The following is an 18,373-nucleotide window of genomic DNA, read 5'->3' on the forward strand; positions in this document are numbered from 1 at the left end:
CTATGACTTTATTTCTAGATAGGGGGTTTGGAGGGCAAATGAGCTTTTCAGTATTAGACTTTGGAATTAGATTTGTACATGCCGGCCCAAGCTGGAGCTAGATCACACCGACTTCCTCTTGGGGGAAGCCAGGCCAGGACCCCTTATGGCCTCTCTTATGGCATGAAGATGCTTGATGCTTGTGAGAGATCCTTCTCAAGGGGGAGAGGAACGGTGCTGGGCTGTGCATACCAAGGAAGAGAAAGCGAAGGTGTAGAGAGAGTGGTAGTATTCAGTGACTCGAGCCCCCCCCCCCAGGAGACGTGATGGGATGGGGAGAAGGGCCCCCTCTAACCGACACTTTGGAGTGGGTTCTGAAGCAGCTCTTAACTCTCATTGGTCGTGGTTCTGAGGTTTGAGGATTGCTTATTAAAAGAGGTTTTGCTTTGCTACTTCAGCTGTAGCATCCTCCTACTGACCTAGAGGAGACTGAATTTTCTATGGAAACATTGACTGTGACTACAAAACCAACCTGCCAGTTATGTGATATTTCCTAGGAATATCTACATTGCAAGATTAAAAAAAAACTCTAGCTTTAAACCTTAACATGTATTTATTTATTCATGGCAGGGGCGAGCATGCCACAGTATACTTGTGAAGGTCAGGGACAAGCTGCAGGAGTCTCTCGTCCACCATGTAGGCTCCGGGGATCAAACTCAGCTTGCCACACTTAGCTACCTGTGCCTTTTGCCACTGAGCCATCTCACCAGCCCCAATAGTTAAAATATTTAAAATTAAGTGAATTGGCCTGTTTCATAGACTTTAAGTTTCCTTTCCACATTGGCACAACTTAACCTCAGGCTTCAAATGAAACACCTGGGTTAGCCGGGTATTTTGGACTCGGGAGTCATGTTCTTTTATTGTGGTTATTTTATTTAGTGGCTTTCTGTAATTGTAAGCAAATTAAGACCACCATGGCTCCCCGAATATAAATTCAGACTTTGAGATGTGTCCGCTTTTTTCTTACCTTCAAGAGAACATTTCTCCCCTTCAGGATCCACTTGAAACAACCTCTTACTTATTGCTAAATTCTGCACAGCACCAAGAAAGTAGAAGCAAATGGCATGCAAATCTCTGGAATTCTAGTTATGCTGCCCTTAGGCAGGAGTAAGTTGAAATTTGGCTTCTTTGTTACAAGTTGAGACTTTCAAAGACCGATGCTGAGCTTCCAAGTTCATTTTATTTGGCAATTTTACCGTTTCCTTCTCTTTCCCTCTTGAAGCCCTTTGGTCCTGGAAAAGTAGATTTGCTTTTCAAATGTTCTAGTGGACTGACCACGGGCAAAGGTTCATGGGCATTTTCAGGTTTCGTCAGGTTTCCAGGAGATGTTCTAGCTACCTCAGTCAGTAAGAGGCTAACTTAAAGCAGGCCCATCCTGGTTGAATTAGAGCATCATTCGCAATGTGATAGTCACTCTGGTAGGGCATCCTGTGATCCAGCAATACCTCTGATGGCTTGCTCTTTATAAATAAGTGGCCTGCCTTGGGCGGGCTTGTCCTCTTGTCTATGGCAACTCTCTTTCCGCTTTCCTTCCGGCTTCCTGCCGTCTCATGCTCCACGTGGACGCCGACTGCCACGAAGCTCCTGCTCACACTGCCTTAGCATTACAAGCTTTCCAGTTGATCTGTGTGTTAATCTCTGTGTGTCAATCCCACTGGCATTCATCAACCCAACGTGTCCCTATTCATCAGCAATCTCTTGCCATCCTGGAAGATGAACACGATGAAGGTTGCCTGCTGTGTTCTGGTGTAGACCTTTTATGAAAGGTGTGGTGATCTGTGCGCTGGGAATCACTGGGGTCCTTTTTCACAGTAGGCAGTGATGCTAATCTTGCAGTACCCACTTCAGAGATCTTTCTCAGAGAAGAAGCAACATAATAAGCTACTTTTGGAACAACGCCAGTGTAATTCTCCAATCCATTTCTTATTTGACCCAAAGTCTATTTTACATTACTGAGATGTACACTGAAGTAAGAAGGTAGTAACATTCAAATCTCTACTATGATTCCGGATGCAAGTTTTTTTCCTTCTTTTTTCCTAACCGTGGTAGGATATTAAAGAAGATATCTGTGTGTAATCAATGACTATAAACATTTTTTGGCTTCATGTTACAACTATGCAATGTTTCCTCCCTTTAAAAAAATCTTTAACCATGTGTAGAATGTGAGCATATCAGACGTGGGGTTTATCTATGGTCAGTGACTATGAATAAGATTGTCTCACGATCATTCTTATATCTTCTAAAGAGGTCAAGATACTAAGCCCACATTTGGGAACAAAAAGAAATAATGGAATAACTAATGAATGGGGGAAATCTGTACAAGTTACTCACCATAGCGTGTTTTATTGGCACTGATGAGCTTTGTGACAACACTATACTTCTTCAGATAATAATCTGAAGAACAAATGAAAAGTATTATGTTCCGTGTAATCATTTCTTGGCTGTAAGCACCTGGTTCAATCTCTCTTTTATATTAGGAAAGCAGAATATACGCTGTAGCCAAATCAGGCATTCGAATGTCTGAGGTCTTCAATATGGAGAATGCTAATGAAAGTAAGTGCTTTGCATGCTGTGAAGCCCGCGAGCCTTGAGGCAGAGGCCGTGTGTGCACCATAGTCTGGAGCAGGTGTGGGAGGCAGCTACTGAGAGGCAGGTGCATAATGTTCTGGGTTGGTGAGGTCATTAAAGCCATCAGAATCACAGAAGCAGACTACAGGAACGATGGTTACCAGGGGTGGGGAAACTAGGGAAGGGGAGATGCTGTTGGATTTAAAATGTCAGATGAAAAAGTTCTAAAGGTCTGTTTTACAACAAGGTGGATAAACCCCACCCTAGCCAATAATACACTTAAAGTGGTTAAGCCGTTGAATTTGAATGTTTACAGCTTTTTAAAAAGCTAATAAAAAGGGGTTTTAAAGTTATACGATTTCGTATTGCTGCTTCACTAGGCAAGACCTGCCTAAAAGTCTAATGTTAGCAGAATAGTGGAGTTTTGTAAGTGTTCAGGAAACGGTTGCTGGTTTGTTTTAAAACTGATGTTCATTTATTCAGGAGAAAGGTGCAAGTACAGTTAACCCTCTTGTAGAGAATGCTCTGTTCTATCTGTACCCCAAAAAAGCAAAGCAGAGAGACACAGGTGTTTTATCTGTTTAAAGTTACAGAAATTATAAGACTGCTGGTTTCTACATGTTTTCCCCTCTCTTCTTCAAAACAGTTCTAATAAAAACAAACATTCCCACTAGGAAAAGAAAATAAGGCCAGCACTTGGCAGGTAGAGGCTGGAGAGGATCTAGAGCTAAAGACTAGCCTCAGCTACACAGTTGGTTTGAGGCTAGCCTGGCTCACGTGAGACTTTGTCTCAAAAAACATAAAAACAAACCAAGATAATTCACACCGAAGCGTCTAGAATAAGACAGACTTCCGGTGATTCTTCCTGCCTCCCACTAGTCTTCCAACTAGTTCATCTAGAGCAGTAACCTTGGTGTTCTGTCCTAGTTATCTTAACATTCAGGAGAGTATATTGTAACCCATCATCACCGGACAAGGCTTTAAAATGATAGCGTTTTAACACCAAGTCAGAGGCAGGGTTCCAACCCTCAGAGGACACCTTCAAAGGGACTTTCTGATCAGTCAGTGGTCATTGATACTTAGTTCTACACAGCTAAGCGTGAGTGGAGAGGCTACAGAAATAGAAGCATGGATCTTGCTGTCAAGGAGCATACACGGTCTAGTCAAGGAGCTGGCATTCATGAGGAAGGAATGCCCCTTCCAAGCTATATCTAGCTGCGTATGGTGCCTGTAATCCCAGCAATGGGGGGAGGGGAAGAATGAGGCAGGAAGATCACCGCTGGTTTGATGTTAACTTGGGCTCCACAGTAGGAATCTAAAAACCAGAACATGCAGATGTAAATCTAGAAATGTCGCAACTCATAAAATAACATTAACAACCGCCTGTTAATCTGATTTCTTTTTAATATGTTGATAAGAGATAGACCGTTGTACTAGGTGGAATGTTTTTTTTTTTTCTCTTATGCTGTTTTCTGTTTCAGATTCTGCAGCCATACTTTCCTATCCTGCGTCAGGCCTTTACACGTCCCTGATATACAAGAGTATGACGACCCCAGTGTACACAACGTTAAAGGGGGTAATGAATCCATCCCTTGCTGTTAGGCGTTCAGGCCTCTCTTCAGGGCGTGAAGGGAAACTCCCTTCAAGCTCTGCATCCCTCCTGAAACATCTTACACAGCTTCCCGGCTTTGTAGAACGTTAAAAGTTCACATTAGTATATCATAAAAAAAAGAAGACACGGAAAGGCCTGGAGAAGATGGTTATAATGTGGTTCCTCCTCTCCCCTGCCCCGCATTGATGGCATTTGATTAATGATGCAGTGGTAACTCCTAATTTAGAAAGTCCTTTGCGTTCCTGCCAGGGTCCCTTTTGCCAGAAGACCCTAATTAAAATAAGGGCTGTCAGATATTGACAGTTTTATGTTTTCAGGAATCTTTTACAATGGACAGATTCCTACCTAATTAGAATCTAAGGTTTCAAGACAGACTTTCGTGATATCGAAATATGCTAATTTCTCTCTCTTAAAAATAGACCCATTGCCCGCTTTCTATAAAGCAGTATATGTCTAAAGAGGACAGTGACTTTAGAGATGGATACAGGGAGCTGTCCTGCTTTTCTTTAGAAGGCGACACAAATAAGTAGCAGTCCTTTCCTGGATGATTCCTCTGGCTCAGAGGACGAGGACAGTTCCAGGTCCAGTTCCAGGACATCGGAGTCAGATACGCGCAGCCGCAGTGGGCCGAGCAGTCCCAGAGCCATGAAGCGAGGTGAGGGGAAAGAGCATGCGCAGGAAGCAACACCATCACATTCTGAATATTGATTTAGGACTTAACTTGTTTGTTTGCTTGCGGGTTTTTGTTGTTGTTGCTTTGTTTTGTTTTTTTTCGAGGCAGGGTTTCTCGGTGTAGCTTTGGAGCCTGTGGAACTAGCTCTTATAGATCAGGCTGGTCTCGAACTCACAGAGCTCTGCCTTCCTCTGCCTCCCCAGTGCTGGGATTAAAGGCATGTGCTGCCACCTCCCGGCTGATTCAGGATTTAGGATTTCTAAGAATATACTCTCCAAACCGTAGTGAAATGAGCATTAATCTAGGACTGAGACATTGGTATTCTGGTGGTAATTCAATACTTCATTTTCTGTGGTCTCATTCGAACCAGTCTTTCCTTATCATCATCATCTTATTATTTTTATTGTTAATAGTAGTATATTATATTATTATGAAAAGAAATAATTGGCCAAAATGAAGTGTCTTTCTTTTCCTCCCTTCCTTCCTTCCTTCCTTCTTTTCTTCCTTCCTTCCTTTTTCTTGTTTCATTACCTTGCTGCCTAATTTGTGGGATAGACTTATTTACTATACGATTAAACGTCAGAAAACACACCTACAATTTGTGTTGATTAGTCTCATATTAAAGAAGAAAACACTACAACTTGACTTCGTGCGTACCTATAGCTTCCAATAAAATTTTAGAACATGTATGTGTGCATATGTGTTCACCACACACATGTGAAGCTCCGAAGGCAGCCCCGGTGTTGCTCCCCACTTTGAGGCGATGTATCCTGTTCAGGTTTTAGACACCAGCTAGCTGGTCCACAGACTTCCAGGGAATCCTGCTGTCTCCGTCTCTCATCTTGTGCTGCCACGACAGACGCTCACTTCTGTGCCTGCTTTGGTGTGGATTTAGGTGATCTGAACTCAGGTCTTCATATTTAGGTGTGCAAGAGCTTGATCTGTTGAGCCAACGCCCCAACCCAGCTTTTCGTAAGTTGTGTGCGCAGGCAGAGGTTACGGAGGGGTCTGATCCCACAAAGTGGTACCTATATGTTAAGAAAGTCTACGTGGCCTTGTAGGTGTGTCGATTTTCAAACGGTGTTGCATGGAACCACCGTGGTCTTCAAAGCCCCGGGCTTCAGCTGGAGCCACTAATTGCATGGGCTTCCCTCAGTTTCCTTGCTCTAACTTGGTTCTCTGTGGCCAAACAGCGATGTGACTTTTTTTTTCCAGCAAATGCAGCTGCTGGTGTTCTTTATAATAGTTGTCAGGCTACTCCTGTGAGTCTTTAATCTCATCTCCTCCTTTCTCTTCCTTTAAACAAGGCTGGCCTCTTGTTTACAGATTAGAAAAAGAAGAAGAAGAAACAAACCTGAAACCTATTTTGTTTTGAGTCAGGGTCTCTTGTAGCCAAGACTAACCTTGAACTTGCTCTGTAGCCCAAACTGGCCTTCTACTGCCCGCCTTCCTGTGTTCACTTCCTGAGTGGAAGGCACTGCCGTGCTCAGCCCCCCACGCTCGTGTAGCCGAGCCCCCGCCTCCTCCGTCGTGCGTTCAGACATTGCTTCCACAGCAAGATCCGTCCTGACCACGCTGCTCAGATCCTAGCCCTCCTTCCCTTGCCAGATCTTCTATGTGCTTTAGTCTGCCCCGTCCTTATTTTTTGTTGCACTTACTACCCGCTGGGCATCTGTTGCCCTTCACTCTGCCCCGAGAGATCTCAAATGTGTCTTGTGTTGTACGTCGTAGCCCAAGCACCTCAGACAGGGTTTGGCACATTCACCTGAGGCTTGGGATATGAGCTTTGCCCTCTAGAATCACCCCTGCCTAGTTATTTGACTCTGCGTCTTTCACTCCTTACACAGTGAGGACATTTGCCAGGGTGATTTCTGAGGTTCCTAATGTCTGGTGTCTGTGTCATACAATTGTTATGTGTCAGGACAGGTAAGTAATGGCTAGAATTATAGGAGTGGCATTGTTGCCACTTTAGCAAAAGTTTTTTTTAAATGTATAATAGCCTACATTATTGGTTTCACTTACTGTGTTTATAAATATCCAGTTGTAGTTATCATCCATTTATGGCTTTTAACTTACAAGACACTCTCTAAAAAGTCAACTTAATTATTGTGGAACTGTTCCATTGAATTTTACTTCATAGTTGAGTGTCTTTAAGTCTTTTTGTTTGTTTGTTTGCTTGTTTTTCATTTTTGTTTGGTTTTTGTTTTTCTGGGTTTTTTTCTTGTTTGTTTGTTTATTGAGACAGGATTTCTCTGTGTAGCAGTCCTGGCCATCCTGGAACATCCTTTGTAGACTAGGCTGGTCTGGAACTCATAGAGATCGCCTATCTCTGCTTCCCTAGTCCTCGGATTAAAGATGTGATCCACCAACAACTGGCATCTTTAATCCTTATTGCTTATCTTTCATGAAGGATTTTTTTCTTCAGAAATACTTTCTTTTTTATTTTAGAAGCAATCTTATTTTACATATCAATACCCCCATTCCCTTGCTCTCCCATCCTCCCATGTTCCCACTGACCTCCCCAACCCACCCCTACCCCCTCCCCAAGGATAGTGAGGCCTTCCATGGGGGATCATCAAAGTCTGTCACATCATTTGGGGGAGGACATAGGCCCTTTTTCATGTATCTGGGCTGCAATAATATCCCTCCATAGTGAATGGGCTCTCAAACATTTGTGCACTAGGGATAAACAATGGTTCCACTCTTAGAGGTCCCATAGATTGCCCAGGCCTCCTAGATGGCACCCACATTCAGAGGGCTTGGTTCAGTCCAGTGTTGGTTCCCCAGATGTCAGACTAGGGTCCCTGTGCTCTCACTAGGTCAGATCAGCTGTTTCGGTAGGTTTCTCCAGCACAGTCTTGGCTCGTTTGCTCATCCCTCCTCCCTCTCTACAACTGGATTCCAGGAGTATGTCTCAGTGCTTAGCTGTGGGTGCCGGCTTCTGTTTCTATCAGCTACTGGATGAAGGCTCTAGGATGGCAATTAAGGTAGTCATTAATCTCATTATAGGGGAAGGACATCAAAGGCAGCCTCTCCACTCCTGCCTAGATTCTTAGTTGGGGTCATCCTTGTGTTTCTCTGAACATTTCCCTAGTGCCAGATTTCTCTTTAAACCTACTGGCTCCCTCTATTAAGGTATCTCTCTGATTACTCTCCTCTATTCCTCCCCTGTCTCAGTCTTCCTGATACATCTTGTTTTCCTCCCCCCTCCTTTTTCCTACCTCCCTCCCCTTCCCCCATAGTGCTCCCAATTTGCTCAGGGGTTCTTGTCCCTTTCCCCCTCTTCGGGGGACCATGTGTTTCCCTCTTCGTGGCCTCCTTGTTTCCTAGTTTCTTTGGTGGTATGGATTGTAGTCTGGTAGTCCTTTGCTCTGTGTCTAATATCCATATATGAGTGAGTACATACCATGCTTGTCTTTTTGTGACTGGGTTACCTCACTCAGGATGGTTTCTTCCAGTTCTATCCATTTGCCAGCACATTTCAAGATTTCATTGTTTTTTCCCGCTGAGTAATACTCCATTATGTAAATGTACCACATTTTCTCCATTCATTCTTCGATTGAGGAACATCTAGGTTGCTTCCAGGTTCTGGCTATTACAAACAATGCTGCTATGAACATAGTTGAACATATGCCCCTTGTTGTATGAATGTGCATTGACATTGAGGGATATTAATGGCCATTGATTGTTAATTCTTGTTTGTTTTGGATTTGGTGGTAGTGGTGGTATTGTGTATGGATAACCCCCCCCTTTTTTTGGTATTTGGTAAAGTGGGATGATCTATTGCCTATGTTTTTGTGAGTGTAGTTATCTTCCTTGGGTTGGAATTTTCCTTTCAAAACTTTCCTTTCAAAGGGCTGGATTTGTGGGTATGTATTGTTTAAATCTGGTTTTGTCGTGGAATACCTTGTTTTCTCCGTCTATAGTGATTGAAAGCTTTGCTGGGTATAGTAGTCTGGGCTGGCATCCATATTCCCTTAGCATTTGTAGATCATCTATCTAGGACCTTCTGACTTTCAGAGATTCCATTGAGAAGTCAGGTGTAATTCTAATAGGTCTGCATTTATATGTTACTTGGCTTTTTTCCTTTGCTGCTCTTAATATTTTTCTTTATTCTGTAAGTTTTGTGGTTTGATTGTTATGTGGTAAGGGGACTTCTTTTTGTGGTCCAGTCTATTTGGTGTTCTGTAAGCTTCTTGTACTTTAATAGGTATATCCTTCTTTAGGCTGGGGAAGTTTTCTTCTATGATTTTGTTGAATATGTTTTCTGTACCCTTGATCTGTATTTCTTCACCTTCTTCTATGCCTATTACCTATTATTATTAGTTTTGGCCTTTTCATAGTGTCCCGTATTTCCTGGATATTTTGTGTTAAGGATTTGTTGGACTTGAGATTTTCTTTAGTTGATGACTATATTTCCTCTAGTGAGTCTTCAACACCTGAGATTCTCTCTTCTATCTCTTATATTCTATTGGTTATACTTACATCTGTAGTTTCTGATCATTTACCCAGCTTTTCTATTTCCAGCATTCCCTCATTCTGTGTTTTCCTTTATTGTTTCTATTTCATCACTTGTTTGGTTGTTTTTTCTTGGCTTTCTTTACATTCTTTAAGATATTTATTTCTTGAATTTTTTTCGTTTGTCTTTTCCCCCATTTCTTTAAGGGATTTTCTCATTTCCTCATTGAGGGTTTGGATCATCTTCATAAAGTTGCTTTTGAGGTCCTTCTCTTCTGCTTCATTGTGTTAGGATGGATGTTCAGGTTTTTCTGGTGTAGAGTCCCTATATTCTGGTGGTGTCATATTGGTCTTTCTGTTATACTGTGGTCTTCCCATTCCATCTTCGAGTGGGTGCAGGTGGGGTCTCTCCTTCTCCTCTCATCTCCCCGTGGGTGTAGGTGAGCCAAGACTTCAATGTCGGTAATTCTGCATGGTCCAGCCTCTCCTAGTGTTCTCCTCACTCAAGCAGAGGATGTAGGAGGGTCAAGGCTCATGTGGAGGGTGAAGGGCAGAGGGGGGCCAAGACTGACGTGTGGCCAGACTCCAGGTGGTCCATCCTGCTGGGCGGGCCCACTACACACCTCATGAAGGATTTAAAAAATAATTTATTTAACTTTATTTTATGTGCGTTGGTGTGAAGATGTCAGATTTTCTGGAACTGGAGTTACAGACAATTGTGAACTGCCATGTGGGTGCTGGGAATTGAACCCATGTCCCATGGAAGAGCAACCAGTGTTCTTTACCACTGAACTCATGAAGGATTTTTAAAGCCAGTAAACTGGTTAGTAGTATATTGGACTTGCATAAAATACTACTGAGGTTCAGCATTTGTTTGTCTATGTATCAATATATAAATACACATAATTTAAATCTTTACTGTACTTGTAGACTTGCAAAATGATTTGTATGTGTGAGAACACTCATAGTTCCAATCATATCAAAATATTATTCATGTTCTGTTGACTTTCTTGAAAATTTGTGTGGCAGTTCCAACCCCTTAGTTCTATTTCCTGCATTAAAAGTTCTCCATGGTCAGAGGAATAGGAATAAATCTTGTAAAGGGTGGTTTATGATGTAGGGAGTTAGTTGTCATGCGCAGGAGAACTCACAGCTGCTGTTGGCCCATGCCAGGATGAAATACTTACTGGATTTATATCTTTGTTTTCCTAGGCGTGTCTGTCTCCTCCATGGCTTCTGAAAGTGATTATGCCATCCCACCTGATGCCTATTGTGCAGATTCGGAGTGTTTGCAGCCAGAGCAGAAACTCCCTAAAACCTGCTCGTCCTCCAGTGAAAATGGGAAAAATGTAAACATTTAATCAGACTTCTTAACTTTAATGAATCTGTTAGTTTGACTCCCCAAACGGAACAAAACGTCATTTTCAAATGTCTTCTTTTCGTTAGGAACAGTTAGAGAAATCTGGTTATCTCCTGAAAATGAGCGGAAAAGTCAAGACGTGGAAGCGGAGGTGGTTTGTCCTGAAAGGCGGTGAACTGCTTTACTACAAGTCTCCCGTGAGTGGGCAGTGGCCGTTGAGACCTGAATTCCTCCCAGCAGACTCCCAGTGATTTCCTTCCCGGTAACACAAAATTCATTAAGGGGCCGGGAGAGAGAGATCTCAGCGCTGGCTGTTCTTGAAGAAGAGCATCCTGGTTCCGTTCCCAGCTCCCACATGGCAGGCTCACGACCATCTGTAATTACTGTTCCAGGGGGATCTGGCGGCCCCTTCTGGCTGGCACAGGCACTGCACACACACAATGCACAGACACGCATGCAAGCAAAATATCCATACACATAAAATAAAAATAAGGTTAAAAATTTAACTGCATTAACGAGACAAAACATTTCCTGTAATTATTGCTATCTCTAATTTATGTTTGCTTTCCCTCCCTCTATGCAGAGCGATGTAATTCGGAAACCCCAGGGCCACATTGAACTTAACGCATCCTGCAGTATTTTAAGGGGAGATAACAAGCAAACAGTCCAGGTGCGGGTCTTTTGAATTTATTATCCTTTTGGTACCATGAAAAAAGCAGTTCTCCACTGAGATGGGATTGCTCGATGCCTTTTTATTCATTTTAGAATCAGTTTGATGCTCAAAGGTATATAAACTTTTTAGTTAAAACTGTACTATGAGCTAAGTACGAGTACTGCACTATGACCTATACCTTTTCTTCCCATGTTCTTCCGTGGTTAATCTCCTGGGTATTTTCAGCTCTCAAAATATCAAGCTCTTTTAGGAGAGGGTTAGCCAGTAAATTAATTTCTGAGATGTTTGTAACATAATTTTTAAAGCCAAATTTGAAGCAAGTTTTGAATCAAATGCTGGCCAGGAAGATGGACTCTGGCTAGGCCCACCCACTGCTGGCTTCCCAGGGAATGGCTCTACCAACATACCATTAAATTCAAGAATGTTTGTATTTCAGCATAGAGTTGGACAGTAACAGTTCTCCCATGAACTTCAAAAAGGGAAATCTATCGGTGGCCAGAGGCACTGTACTGCCAAGTACTATAGAAGTGGCTGATGCCCAAGTTACTCCCACACAAACCTGCTCATGCTCTTGAGATAGTCTGATATGTCTAAATTCAGACACTTTGCTTCTAAGAGGTTTCAGTAACCGTTTTTTTTTTATCTTGTCCCCGTGGAGGGTAGAAAACATTTGCTAGAACGGTTCACGGCTGATCCCCTGTAGACTGGGGATGTCCGAGGTTATAATGGATGAATCGGGAAAAGCTCCGATGTTGGACTCCCAAGAATTGATTGTAAAGTCCTGAAATATTTGGGAAATTGGCAACACTGTTCATTTGAGACTGGAATATTGTGAGTTCTTAGTAACTGGTCACGTGTAGCACCAGGAATTGGGTGGAAGGTCTCATTTGTTTATGGTTCGTGGTTTTCTTCTATCTATCCATGAAAATCCCCTCTTGCACTGATAACTATGTGTTTGTTTATCATCATCTCCAGTCTTACTGTTCAACAGCCAGGAATTTAGCACACTGGGGAGAAAAGGAAAGTGTGACGATTAAAGATATAAAACCACGACCCTAGATTTAGTAGTGTGAACAGTGTCAGACCCACGTGTAAATGATTTTAACTCAGTGGTGGTCATTCTCACACAGTGGCTAAAGAATTCTGCATTTCCTTAGAACCAGGGACTGGAGGTGTACTGTGCTTGCTTTCCTGTCAGTAATGATGGTTGACTGGACAAGGACTAAGTCATCATCAGTGCCTCTCCCGTTGTCCCTTATCCCGTTCTAGCTGACCACGGAGAAGCACACATACTACCTGACCGCAGATTCTCCCAATATATTGGAAGAGTGGATTAAAGTGTTACAGAACGTTCTGCGAGTACAAGCTGCTAATCCCCTTTGCCTGCAGCCTGAGGGCAAACCAACAGTCAAGGGATTGCTCACCAAGGTAAGGCTCATGTATACACAGCAACATCCTAGGCAGCTGCTTTGGTAAGCTCCATGCAACATGAATAGTTGGGTCCAGACAATAATATGCATTTAATATTTTGTGTTGGTGCCTGGACCCTACCCAAAGTAAAATGACAGACTCTGATATCCCCTATGTGGAAGAATTTGGCAATAGGGTGAGAGGGTGGGGGGGAAGGGGAGTGCGGGAGGAGGGGAGGGAGAGGGAATTGGGATTGACATGTAAAACAAGCTATTTAAAATAAAAAAAAATTTTGTGTTGGGGTGGGAACGGTGGGTTTAAGTAAAATTACTGGGGAGTGGGGAATCATAGAGATGAAAAGAAGATATAGTTGGCCACATGCAAAATATAAATGAAAAAATTTGAAAATGCCATTAAAAGTGTGAGACCCAGTTAATATCTTTAATATGTAATAAGCTTGGGCTGTTAAGGTGACTCAACAGATAAAGTGCTTGCTGCCAAGTCTGATGGCTGAGAGTCTGATCCCTAGGTCCCACACAGTGGGAGAGAACTGGCTCCCACCAGTATCTCTGACCTCCATACATATGCTGTGGCATACACACACACACAGAAACACATACACACACACACCATACGCACACACACCACACACATGCACACACATACACACACACCACACACACACCATACACACACACACACACACCATACACACATACATACACACACACTACACACATGCACACACATAAAAACACATACATACACACACACCACACATACCACACACACACACCACACACACACCATACACACATACACACACACCACACACATGCACACACATAAACACACATACATACACACACACCACGCACATGCACACACATAAACACACATACATACACACACACATAAACACACATACATACACACACACCACACACACATGCACACACATACACCACACACACCACACACATGCACACACATGCACACACATAAACACACATAAACACACATAAACACACATACATACACACACACACATAAACACACATACATACACACACACCACACACACATGCACACACATACACCACACACACCACACACATGCACACACATGCACACACAGGCACACACATACATACACACACACCATACACACACACACCACACACACACACACACACACACACGTTAAATAAATAATGGAGTAAAAAAGTATTTAACAAGCCTATTTTAAAGCATGGATGCTAAAATCCTGAAGGACACATAGAAGAGGAGTTGATATGGTAGAGCTAAGAAGAAACAGAAAAGATCAGCAAGTATAGCAGAAACCAGCTTGCTATCTCTAAGATTTTTAATGCACAAATTTGACATAATGAACATCATTTTTTAAATCCGTTTAAAAGTAAGACTTTTTATTGAAATGCACGTCAGTTTGCTAGAGTGTCACTCTGGAAGACAATTTACCAATGACCCAGTTCAAATGTTAACTCAGTAGTTTTGGATGAGCAGATGGGTGAATATCAACTCTGTGTGTGTGTGTGTGCGTGTGCGTGCGTGTGTGTGTGTGTATGTGCGTGTGTGTGTGTGCGTGTGTGTGCATGTGTGTGGAAGACAGAGATCAAGCTCAGTGTTGATTCTCAGGAGCCATCCATCTTGTTTTATCTTTTTTTTTTTACTTTTACATTTATTTATATTGTGTGTACTTGCATGTGTGTGTCAGAGGGAACATGCCACTCCAGTTGTGTGTGTGTGTGCCACCTAACAATGTACCATCATATACTCCTACACCACTAAGTACTTACTTGTGGGAGATAGTTCTCTCCTTCTATCATGTGGGCGCTGGCATTAAATATGGATCACTAGGCTTGGTGACAAGTGCCTTTACCATGTCACCAGCCCTCCACTTGTTCTTCGAGACAGAGATTTACTAGGCTGTCTGGCCTGAGCCTTGAGAGATCCTCCTCTGCAAAGCAGGGATTAAACTCACACCACTGTTCCTGTTTCTTTCTGTGGGTGCTGGGGTTTGAACTCAGGTCCTCATATCTGCATAGCAGGCACTTTGCTGACTAAGCATGCCTCCCCAGCCCAAATGTCACACCATTTAAAAGCACACCATTCAGAGGCAGAGATGACATGATGGCTCAGCACACAAAGGCACTTGTCACCAAGCCTAGCGACTTCAGTTCAGTCTCTGGTATCCACATGGTAGACAGAAAGAACTGACTCCCACAATTTGTCCTCCGACCTCCACCCATGCATCAAAAAATGCAATTTATTTATTTATCAATCCAAGTAAATAAATGTAATTTGAAAATGAGTATACAACATTTAAGAAACGTTCCATTTCATTCAGTCCTCTCTGTTCAGAGAATTTATCCTTTGGAAGTGGTCTGAATTTACACTAAATTTAAATATAGGGATGCTCACCACAGCATGTTTTGTTTTCTCCTCTAATGTGAAGATTAAAACGAGGAATAATTGATGTACTCTGAAATTCACAAGTCAAGAACAGAGTGACTTGTGAAATACATTTACTGTGACTATTGAGATACAGAACTTTTGGGGGAGCACTTTTCAAGACAGGGTTTCTCTGTGTAACTGAACTCAGAGATCTGCCTGTCTCTGCTGCCTGATTGCTGGAATTAAAGACAAGTACCACCATACCCTGCTCAATAGCAATTCCGTATACTGTCTGGACAATAATAGAATGCTAGTCCAGTCAGTGGGTTTACTATGTTCATTAAGGTCAGATGGTTTGACAAAAGTGTACAGAAGAGTGACATCACTGGCTTGGAGTGAACCAAAGCACATTACTAGAGTTTAGCAGTGTTAACTCCTCCACGGGGGAGTTATAAAGGACAGAGCCACTTACTGTTTCAAATGTTTAAAACATCCCGTTGGTCACTTTTGAGATGACACAGTAGAATATATATACATCCATAGTGATGAGCTTGTGTTCTGTTTAAGAGGTGAAAATTTTGCAGGTGGGATATGTACTGTGCTATCATTTATGTTTAATGATAACTTGGGGATGTGGCAGGCAGCATTCAGTAATATTTACAAAATCTGACTTACTGAGCACCAAAAGTAAGAAAGAATTCACAGTGTATTCCACAGAGATGTTCTCTCTCTCTCTCTCTCTCTCTCTCTCTCTCTCTCTCTCTCTCTCTCTCTCTCTCTCTCTCTCTCTCTCTCTCTCTCTCTGTCTTTCTCTCTCTCTCTCTGTCTCTCTGTCTCTGTGTGTGTGTGTGTTTCAAGTTCTTGTGTGTGTGTGTGTGTGTGTGTGTGTGTGTGTGTGTGTGTGTTTCAAGTTCATGTCAGGGGTCTTCCTCAACTGCTCTCCACCCTGTCTGTCTGTCTGTCTGTCTATCTAATCTATCTCCTATCATCTACCTAGCATCTATCAATTATTTATCTGTCATCTATTTATCATCTATCTATCTACCCATCTATTCCTTGAGTTCTTTTCTCTCACTGAGACTGGAGGTGACATTTTGCTGGACTGGTTGACCACCAAGCTTTGGGGAGTCTTCCTGTCTCTACACCTCCAGCATTGGGATTTCAGGCAAACATGCCTCTCCTGGTCTTCTCATGGGTTCTAGTGGTTGAACTTGGGTCCTCGTGCTTGCTGTGGCAAACTCTTTACTGAATGAGTCATCTCAGTCCTAATTATTTTTTTTGTTTGCTAAAATGCTCCATTACCAGTCTAACATTTGCTTATTTATCGGCAACTTCCCGGCACTGTGGAAAATATACTTTAAAAAATGACTACAGTGCTAAGCTAATCCCCATTTGCTCTATAGTTCATAACCATGAGCTTTCTCTTATTTCAGAGAGCTTGTGTAGTAAACTCTTGAGCTTGATAGAAGGTCAGGGCTAACAGTTTGTTTTCTACCATGGTGAGTTTCTATTTGGTCGCTTGCCGGGTATTTTATCAGGATGGTAATGCAGGCTTCTACTCATATAACATATATGTGATTCCCACTGCCAGCATTTTGTTTATTTATTGTATGTGTGTGTGAATTTAGTCACTGCTATCATGTGGAAGTCAGGGGGTATCTTAGTTACATTTCTGTTGCTGTGTCAAAACAGCATCAACCAAGACAACTTATAACATAAGGCACTTAACCAGGGCTTGCTTATAGTTTCAGAGAGGTTAGTCGGGCAAGCAGGCACAGCACTAGAGCAGTAGCCCAGAGCTTACCTCTTATCAGAAGGGGGGCAGTGAATGACCCTTTCACAGGGGTCGTCCAAGACCATCGGAAAACACAGATAACTACATTATGATTCACAACAGTCGCAAAATTAAAAAATGGTTTTGCTTCATGCCTATCAGGGCGATGGTTTGAAGTGTGTGCTTTATTATAAAAATGTAAATATCCTAAAGTAAAGGATATAATAATGTCCCTTCACAGATTCACCATCCAGTCTCAGCAGTTGTTAACTATGACTAATACCATCTCCGAATGCCCATCTGCGATTGCTTTCTCTCGTCTCACATCCTCCATTGGGCTATTTAAAGGCAAGTGGAGGTGAAACCTTGTTCAATGGATTTGTTAGGAGCATAGGAATGTGATGTGTTCATGGGCCCTGGAGCAAGAATTGTGTTATGATCAAACACGGGATCCCAGGTTGGCGGAGAAGGAAGACAGGCTTGGCAAGAATTAGGAGATGGTTGGATCAGGGTATTTGAAGCAGGAAGCGGGTCAAAGAATAGCAATGGCGTGAGAGGGCCAGGACCAGTACAGAGTGTAAATTACAGAAGTGAGTGCATTTCCAGTGCAGGAAAAAAGAGCTAGGTGTGGGACAAGGAAACGTGAAAAAGTGCAAAGTTTATTGGAGATGGAAAGAGCACGGCTGAGGGGATAGTTCAGAGGCAGGAGGGGAAGGCCGGTGAGCCCCACTGCCTAGTCATGAGTGCTGGCTCTGAAACACGCCAGCCGTGTGACCTAGGATAAGTTACTCACAGACCACGTCCTCATCTGTGAAATGGCAGATAATCATAGTGACAACCCCCGAGGGCGTTAAAACCGTGAAATGTATTTCATTTCATCATGTCAAGTGTGTTCAGACAGTACCTGGCACAGCAAACACTTTAAATGTAGGTATTGTCACGGGAGTGCCTTGTAGGTACTGAAGCCAGCAAGGTTGGTGACACTACAGGGACGAGGTGACAAGGGGAGAGAAGAGACCAGGGGAGCAGGGGAGCTTGTGCTGTGTGTGCTGACAAAGGCGTTGAGTAAAATCTGTCGTTTGTTCCCCACTTTTAACACCATTGGTATGGAAGACTTCTGTTACCAAGGCAGGGTCAAAGGTTAGTTTTTAGATGATTTGGTTTGCCAAGCCTTTGAGATTATCTTTACATCTCTGTAAGGATTTGTCTAGTATAATATGCTATGTTAAAATGTTTTCAGAGGCCAAGAGGTGGTGGTGCATGCCTGTAATCCCAGCACTTGGGAGGTACAGACAAGCAGATCTCTATGAGGTCAGTCTAGTCTACAAAGAGAGTTCCAGGACAGCCAGAGATGTTACGCAGAGAAACCCTTGTCTTGAAAAAAAAAGTTT

The 18,373-nt window shown here is 42.7% G+C and overlaps 1 protein-coding gene across 2 annotated transcripts in view; it reads left to right on the forward strand.

The window, feature by feature from the left end:
• Window positions 1–18,373, forward strand: part of Plekhh2 (pleckstrin homology, MyTH4 and FERM domain containing H2) — a 97,693-nt gene that overhangs the window by 45,506 nt on the left and 33,814 nt on the right. For both annotated transcript variants that reach the window (XM_040737694.1, XM_040737695.1), the window contains exons 9-15: window positions 2,517–2,592; window positions 4,089–4,183; window positions 4,730–4,874; window positions 10,563–10,699; window positions 10,797–10,907; window positions 11,294–11,380; window positions 12,653–12,811. In XM_040737694.1, coding sequence (XP_040593628.1) covers window positions 2,517–2,592; window positions 4,089–4,183; window positions 4,730–4,874; window positions 10,563–10,699; window positions 10,797–10,907; window positions 11,294–11,380; window positions 12,653–12,811 — 810 coding nt within the window. The remainder of the gene's footprint in view (window positions 1–2,516; window positions 2,593–4,088; window positions 4,184–4,729; window positions 4,875–10,562; window positions 10,700–10,796; window positions 10,908–11,293; window positions 11,381–12,652; window positions 12,812–18,373) is intronic.

This window comes from Mesocricetus auratus, unplaced genomic scaffold (genome assembly GCF_017639785.1).
Source record: "Mesocricetus auratus isolate SY011 unplaced genomic scaffold, BCM_Maur_2.0 Super-Scaffold_100676, whole genome shotgun sequence".
In the NCBI taxonomy this organism is placed as follows: domain Eukaryota; kingdom Metazoa; phylum Chordata; class Mammalia; order Rodentia; family Cricetidae; genus Mesocricetus; species Mesocricetus auratus.